Source organism: Doryrhamphus excisus, linkage group LG1, assembly GCF_037039965.1.
Source record: "Doryrhamphus excisus strain RoL-2023G ecotype Guam linkage group LG1, RoL_Dexc_Guam_v1.1, whole genome shotgun sequence".
Classification (NCBI taxonomy): Eukaryota; Metazoa; Chordata; class Actinopteri; order Syngnathiformes; family Syngnathidae; genus Doryrhamphus; species Doryrhamphus excisus.
The window spans coordinates 3,066,511-3,074,416 of record NC_136357.1 but is presented as its reverse complement, the minus strand read 5'-3'; the positions used below and the strand labels follow the sequence as shown (position 1 = coordinate 3,074,416).

The window sequence follows — 7,906 nt, the reverse complement described above, 5'->3', positions numbered from 1 at the left end:
ATAAATAATCTAACAAAAAAATTCATTCATTTTCTACCGCTTATCCTCGCGAGGGTTGTAGGGGTGCTGGAGCCTATCCCAGCTGTCTTCGGGCAAGAGGCGGGGTACACCCTGGACTGGTGGCCAGCCAATCACAGGGCACATATAGACAAACAACCATTCACACTCACATTCATACCTATGGACAATTTGGAGTCGCCAATTAACCTAGCATGTTTTTGGAATGTGGGTGGAAATCGGAGTCCCTGGAGAGAAAACACGCATGCACGGGGAGAACATGCAAACTCCACACAGAGATGGCTGAGGGTGGAATTGAACTCGGGTCTCCTGGCTGTGAGGCCTGCTCGCTAACCAGTTTCTCCTTTGAATTTGGATCCAAGTCTTTTCAGAAGTGTGTGTTATTAAGTAACTTAATAAGTTAAGACTATGCCTGCCAGCAAGCAGAGACAACATGAAATCTAAAAGTATAATGTGTGCCAGGGGTGTGTGTGTGATATGACGTCAGTGATTGACATGCAAATATCTACCTGGTTGTTACCCAATTGGATAAGCATAAGGAAGTTACAAGTATAAAATACCCATTGTTGTGGGGAAGCACCTATCGTGTGTCAGCAATTCACAAATTTGCGAGGCAACTCTGCTTAGCTTACTGTAAACACTCGTAGGTGGAGTATTTGGGGGAACTTTATTGGTCTCCATTCAACAGATGTAAGAGCAAAGCTTTGTGAGGATTTGCTAGGCCTGCTCTGGTAAGTCACTATGCAATTTAATATTATTACTGAAGGAATTATTCACTATTTAGACACATTAACTTGACTTGGAACTTTTGTGTGGCATATCTAACTGATAATAGGTATTAATATTAAAATTATGGACCATGGTAATAGCTGTTTTTGCCGTTTTCCCATTAGTTCTGGTTGTTGTTAATTTATAATCAGCACTGTGGAGTCACTTGAGGTGTCTATAGCAAATATATTGTATATATCCATCATTATAGCTGATTAATTTAATACATAAATTAATATACAAATGCATGATAATGCATTAACTTTCAGAATAAGTGTCTATGCATGTAATTTACACCAGCAATAAGGACAGGAAAGGCAGCTTTGAGATTGGTGTAAAATTTGTCAAAGCATTGGTGTCAAGGATGTTGTTTTTAATAAGCAGCTGCACCGTGTTTCAATGCAGTTTAAAACAGTCAAACATCAGGGAAAAATTTACCCTTTGGACAATGCCGGGTATTGATTAATAAAAACATTCATAAATCGACATGTGATATGGCTATTGATTATTTATTTATTAGATTTTATATAACATTGCAATATTTCTCAAATGCAAATATTGAAGAATATGAAACTAACACAAGCCATGCATAACATAAAATATGTCATCATAAAAACAAGGTAAAATATCCAAAATCACACTAAATATGACAATTGCATTGTACTGCACCGTTGCATCCTTACGACACAGTCTTGTCCATACCTGCTCTGAGCAGATAGGCTGTCAGTTTAACAGACAGCGTTGGCATATAGTTGTCATGATGGTATGATTGCTGATGATCTTAGTGCCTTAGTGCCTAAACCTGATTTGCCAGATATTTCTATTTATGATCCTGAATGTGAAAGTCAATGTTTTATGGCGAGAACCAGATCTTGAAGAAAATTCGGGAAGAGAAAAGAATGAACCTCATTGGACTACTAAACGGGCTGACTTTTGACAGTTTAATTACACTTCAAATACCAGCATGTAGTAATAAGTAAAAATGGTCTTACAGTAAAAAATCATAATAGTCCTGCATTGACCATATAAAGCAATAATAATGTTGGACCCTTTCATATTTTGTGATAAAAATCCAACTGAATATGTACAGTGTGCAGTAAAATACATGAATCCACATCGTTACATATAGTTTTAAAGTGAAAGTAAATTCATTAAGAAAAAAATGGCATGCAGCCACACTGCTCTTCCCTTCTCCGTGATTCAGTATGTCCACTTCCTGAATTTGGTTGTGTATTTATTTATATTGTACAAGGTGGTGGTTATCATTAATGCATAGCAGGAAGAGCGTTTAGGTCTACACTGGTCATCTGCAGGCTACTTGGCAAGACTGTACCAGATACTGTACCAGATGTGTGTGTGTGTGTGTGTGTGTGGGAGGAGAATGGCTCCATGCAAACAGACAGTTGAGTTTGCTGATGTTGTTTTGGCGTGGTTCAGCTGATGTTTTTTTATCCAAGGTTGGGCTGCAGGGGCAGCAGCCTAAGCAGGGAAGGCCAGATTTCCCTTATTCCGGCCACTTTATCCAGCTCCTCTCGGCGCTTCCCATAGTTGAGAAACATAGTCCCTCAAACGTGTTCTGGGTCTTCCCCGAGGCTTTCTACTGGTCGGATGCATCTTGACCAGATGCCCAAACCACCTCATCCTCATCCGTCTTGTGTTTACGGACCAAAATTATCATGTTATAAACTAAGGACCACCTGTTATGTGATTAATTAATTCCAATTATCCCATCACTATGTTGTAATATTTCTGTTATTCTCTCTAAGAATGGATTTCTGCTTTTCCATACAGCCAATTCCTCCTGTGCTGCTGCATCCTTGCCATGGTAAATCAGTGTGGCGGCAACAATATGAGCGTTACTCCACTAAACACCACCCCGGACACTCAACTAACCACCACTAACCACTGGGCGTCTACCAACTATCTTCCGCATGGTAATGCATATGACTATTCGTTTATGTCCCTCCTTGGTATATGTATTATATATTTACTGACAGAAATGATTATAACTTATACCTCATGTCATCTTCCTGTCCCCAGTTCCAGTAATGATGTCTGGTTACACGAGTAGTCGTCTGTGGCCTCATGATTCCCAGCCCCAGTTTTGGAGTAAATACCAAGTGTGGGAGTGGCTGCAGCAGGTCATGGACATAAACCAGATCGATGCCTCCAATATCCCTTTCCAAAATTTTGATATGGATGGCCACCAGCTGTGCAAACTGACCTACCAGGACTTTATTCATGCTGCAGGAAGCCTGGGACCCATTCTCTTCCACAGCATAACGCAGCTCAAGGGGACTGGTATGTGTGAAAGTATTTAAAGTGGAAGGAAAAGAAACAATGTGTGAAATGAGAAGGTGTGTGTGGCGGGGGGGGGTCCACAAATCCAAAAAGGGGGTGTCACTATACAATACAGACACAACATACTTTTAACTTTATACTTTATACTTCTAAAGAAATAAAGAATTCTTAGGTTGCCTTAGGGTGCCTCATAAAGAACACAGAGTTTAATTAAGAATCGAGCTAAGAGACCATTGACTGAAGTAATGGAGTAATAAATCCCCTTGGGCTTTTAATGTTTTAGTTGGACTAACGTACAGTTTAAAAGGAAACTTAACAATATGCAAATACTTGCGATTATATAACCTCTGTAAACAAATACATTCTGAAACACAATAATACAACTGTAGTGCTTTCTCGCTTGTTGATTTATACAATAAGTGTAGTCAGTCATGTGTACTACTAAAATAATATTGACATTACTGAGTGAAATTATCACTCTTGTACTGCTGCGAAAAAGTAATTGTGAAAAGTGTGGAAATCTGAGCCCTGAAATAAGTTTTGGCTGGCTATGCAAACGCGCACCTACATACATATCCGGAAGTCCTCGGGAACGCTTGAGGGTGTGACCAACCAGAGCAGAGAGAGATTGCCTGTAGGCGGGCCATGAGTGGAATAAATTAAACAGACAGATTCAGTGGGAAGCAAGCAAGAAATCCATTGAAACGCTGCAAAAAGAGGTGCAGAATCTGGAAGATATCGAAAGCTTTTCTGTGCGGCTGCTCTATAGCGGTCCACACAATGGGACCCTTTAACAGAACATACAAAATATAACAAATAACTGGCATAATATTCAAAATATTATGATGTGGAGAGTGGGGATTTATGATTTTTTTTTATGAGTTTAAATTCTTAACTGTGTTTTTTTATGTATCCCCTTGCAGGAGAATATCATGTGGAAATGAGTCAACTGGAACTAAAACCAGAATGTAAGGGGGAAAAAACATTTGCTGTTTGGAAAACAATAATAATTCTCTTTTTTTTTTTTAAGTAGACATATCCTGTGCATATTCAGAAGTCAGCTATCCACAATTAGGTAAATGCATAAATGATTGATTCTGTTAATTATTGATTCAAAATACACATTGCACTGAGCTTCATAAACATAAATAGATTTTTAAAGATAAATAAATTTTTTTCTCTGTTTGACATAGAAGCCTATGACTCTTTGATTCGGCCTCATGTACCTGCTGTATCACCCACGCCTTCCAGCCCAGGTAAGGTTTTGAATACACAATGCGAATATCTTAAAAATGTAGCTATATCCTCATATTTGCTAACAAAAACATTAAAAAAAAACAATGTATTATCTGTTTTTCAGAAGTCCAAGTGTCTTACGTTCGTCCACAGCAGGTCAAAAAACACAGTAAGAAGAATATAAACCTACAAACCCCATATGGACTTGAGTCTTGGGACTCAGATCTTAATCAATTAATACGTTATTCTACGTGAAAATGCTAATTTAAGGACATTGTGCGTATTGTTCTCTAAATTAACTATTTTCAAGCATAATAATGGCTAAATGAGCTAAAATACAAATACAAGTCATTAAGAAGACTCATTCAAATTGTGAATGTAGTATTATACATTGGTCACTAGGTGTCAGTAATTGTTCAATAAGACAAGCATCAGACTTGATCACCAGAACAGGCTTTTATTGCAGGTTGAAATTATCTCACAATAATAATAACAATAATAATAATAATAATAATAATAAAAGCAATAATCATAATAATAACACAGGCGTCAGTGACCCCTGACCACACCAATGTTGTTGATTATTTTCTGGAATGACATAGTGTCCCAATACTTTTTGTCCATTCAGTATACTTCTTTAAACCATCAAACAATCACGCAAACAATATAATACAATGTACAGAATACTATATACTGTATGTATATTGGTTCTATTCTCTACAGATCCAAGAGGGACCCACTTATGGGAATTCATCAGAGACATTCTACTGTACCCTGAACGCAACCCAGGCCTGATCAAGTGGGAGGATAGGAAAGAAGGAGTGTTTCGCTTCCTAAAATCAGAAGAAGTGGCACAGTTGTGGGGCAGGAAGAAAAACAACAATAGCATGACGTATGAGAAGCTGAGCAGAGCAATGAGGTACGGCAACACAGATAACACAATTTAGAAAAAAGACTTAACACTCAGTGGTTGTTTAATTTAGTGTAGGAAATAATTGTGAATGGTGACTCCCAAAGGCTATTGTTTTATTCTTCTCGGTTGCATCAGTAGAAGGCGCTTTGTATTGCCTATCAAATACTGCAATGGATCTTATAATGTAAATGAAGTTTAGAAAAAAATTCAAAACTCAGTGAATACTTCCTCTAACTTAGCACTTACATTTAGAATGGTCTTTTACTGCAAATTATTGATTTCACATCAATACTGTTGCAGATTTACTTTGACCTATTAATTGTTGGTGTTCATACTAACCCTAACACATTATGATGGAACCATGGTCGGTGAGCAGTCCGCAGACCACCTCTAATGCCATCCGTCCATTTTCTTCCGCTTATCCGGGTCCAAGTCATGGGCTTCCACCGGGAGGACACCAAGGGGAGACATAATCCTTCCAGTGTGTTTTAGGTCTGCCCTGAGGCCATCTCCTGATTAGGCATGCCCAGAACACCTCAATGGTAGGGAGTCCCAAGGCAAACAGATCCGATGTGATTCTAGTCCTAGGGTCTTCTGATTCCGAAGACCCTATAAAAAAACTTAAGAGGAGGGGCCGCACTTTGCCCGGATGTGGGATAATTGGGCCTAATGCGACTATTATACAGTATATATATATATATGTTTTTATCAGACTGACAGAAATAGGCATACTTAACCGATGTGATCAGATTTCCATTTAATGTTAGTCTTGTTGCCTACTGTCCTACCGATCCACTAATAAGTACATCTTTTTTTCTCTTCTAGATATTATTACAAAAGGGAAATCCTAGAACGAGTAGACGGACGCAGATTGGTCTACAAGTTTGGTAGGAATGCCAGAGGCTGGAAAGATTCAGAGAAATAGGATTTTCCCTTTTATCATGTTTTCTGTACATAACATGGAATGCTGTATTATATGTAATGTTATTGATTAACTTGACAGAAAAAAAACTTTGACTTTTAGAAATGTGTACGTTTGTTGACACTGCAGTTAAAGACACGTTCACATGAAATAATATATACCCTTATAATAAAACACAACGAGTAGTATGATTACAGATCCGATGATGATACCCAAAATGATGATATTCTGTTCCAAGTTGGATGGGAAGGATGACGATCACTGTATGAAAATGAAACATCGTATGGAGTTGAGATAATTATGTGTCATTCTTTACATTGTGTGCATGTCAATGTGTTTTTCGTAATAAAAAAACAACTTTTTTAACTTAATGAAAGCGATTTGTTTGTACGCAGACGTCTTTTAACCATATCATAATAATATTGTGGACACTGACTGAAACGGCTTAAATCGTGACAGGAGAATTGCGTGCCATTGCCAACATGGTGCTTTCAACAGGAACGACTTGAATGAAAGCAGTTGGTGCCCAAGACGATAAAATCAGAGTGAATAACAGAAGCCAATTGTGGTACATGTGCTTCTATGCAAATGCAGTGTCTAATCTTGACTCTGATTTACATGGCTCACATAACCTTTGTTTGCATAGCGGGCTTTTGACTGGCAACTCATTTTATTTACTGACAGTTGCATCTGTTTGACTTTTGTTACTTTGTCCCAAGCATCATTCATCACAATTAAAACAATGTGGATGACAGTGGAAAGAAAAGAAACCAAAACCAGTCAACTAATTAACAAAAAGTAATTTAATAGTACCGCTGATTAAACATTCTCGAGTCTCTTAATTGGTTGCATTCAAAATGATTGCAAACAGACTGACTCTACATTCAGTATGTGTGTTTCCTGCTTGGGACAAGATGCTAGCTAATTGCATTATGTTGCATGAAATGGAATAAAAACACACTCCAATTAGGCTGATGCACATCTCATTCCAGGCTCTCAACCATGCGTCTTTGTTTGCATGCTTGTTCTTCTATGTTTTGTTTTTTTTCTGACTGTACCAACACGCCAAGATCATTCTCAGATAGCGCTCGTCACCCTCAGAGTAACATCATTAAAAATAACGCCGTTATTAACGCACCGTTACAGAAGGAATCTGGATTTTTCTTTCACTACTACTTCACAGAAAGCTAAATAGCTAGTCAACCATAATTGACATAACATTTATGAAGCCATTTTTACATTACTAATTCACAACAAAACTAAAAGCACAAAAAGTAACTAGTAACAATAACAAATTATATTTTCAATGTCATTTGCCCAACACTGGTCACACCCAAGTTAACACATATTGTACAAATACAGCTGCCATTATCAGGTATTTAAGTCTTAAAACATGAAAAATAAATTTAAACTTCAGTTCCATGAATCCATTCCAGACCATATTCCACATTCCAAACATATTCTAGTCTCATAAGAAATTGTAGAATAGACAATGTTTCGACAAACAACGGAGCACACCTGGATTAAATACCAACAACGCAAATTAGCAGTAGAGGCAAGTGAACAAAAACACAGAAGAAACCAGAAACGGAAGTAATACCAAAATAAGAGCATAAAACAGGATGTAAGAAATAAAAGAAAAAAGAAAGAATAAACCAAACTGTCACATGGGATAACTCATGGAGCTTGACATTTACATGCAGAAAACAATTCTAATTGCATAGAAATGATGAATGAAAGGGATTCAT

The 7,906-nt window shown here is 37.6% G+C and overlaps 1 protein-coding gene across 4 annotated transcripts; it reads left to right on the top strand.

The window, feature by feature from the left end:
• The first annotated feature begins 607 nt into the window (after nt 1-607).
• On the top strand, nt 608-6,717 carry ehf (ets homologous factor). Of its 4 annotated transcripts, none has more exons than XM_078793791.1 (9): nt 608-749; nt 2,578-2,720; nt 2,827-3,087; nt 4,011-4,055; nt 4,121-4,162; nt 4,281-4,343; nt 4,448-4,492; nt 5,047-5,242; nt 6,062-6,715. In XM_078793791.1, the coding sequence occupies exons 2-9, from the start codon at nt 2,609-2,611 to the stop codon at nt 6,159-6,161; spliced, it is 864 nt and encodes a 287-aa protein (XP_078649917.1). In that variant the 5' UTR covers nt 608-749; nt 2,578-2,608; the 3' UTR covers nt 6,162-6,715. The 4 variants fall into 4 exon arrangements, with proteins under 4 accessions (XP_078649917.1, XP_057931684.2, XP_078649919.1 ...); XM_058075701.2 differs by having other exon boundaries at nt 4,118-4,162; XM_058075702.2 differs by having other exon boundaries at nt 627-749; nt 2,578-2,611; nt 4,118-4,162.
• Nucleotides 6,718-7,906: the final 1,189 nt, after the last annotated feature.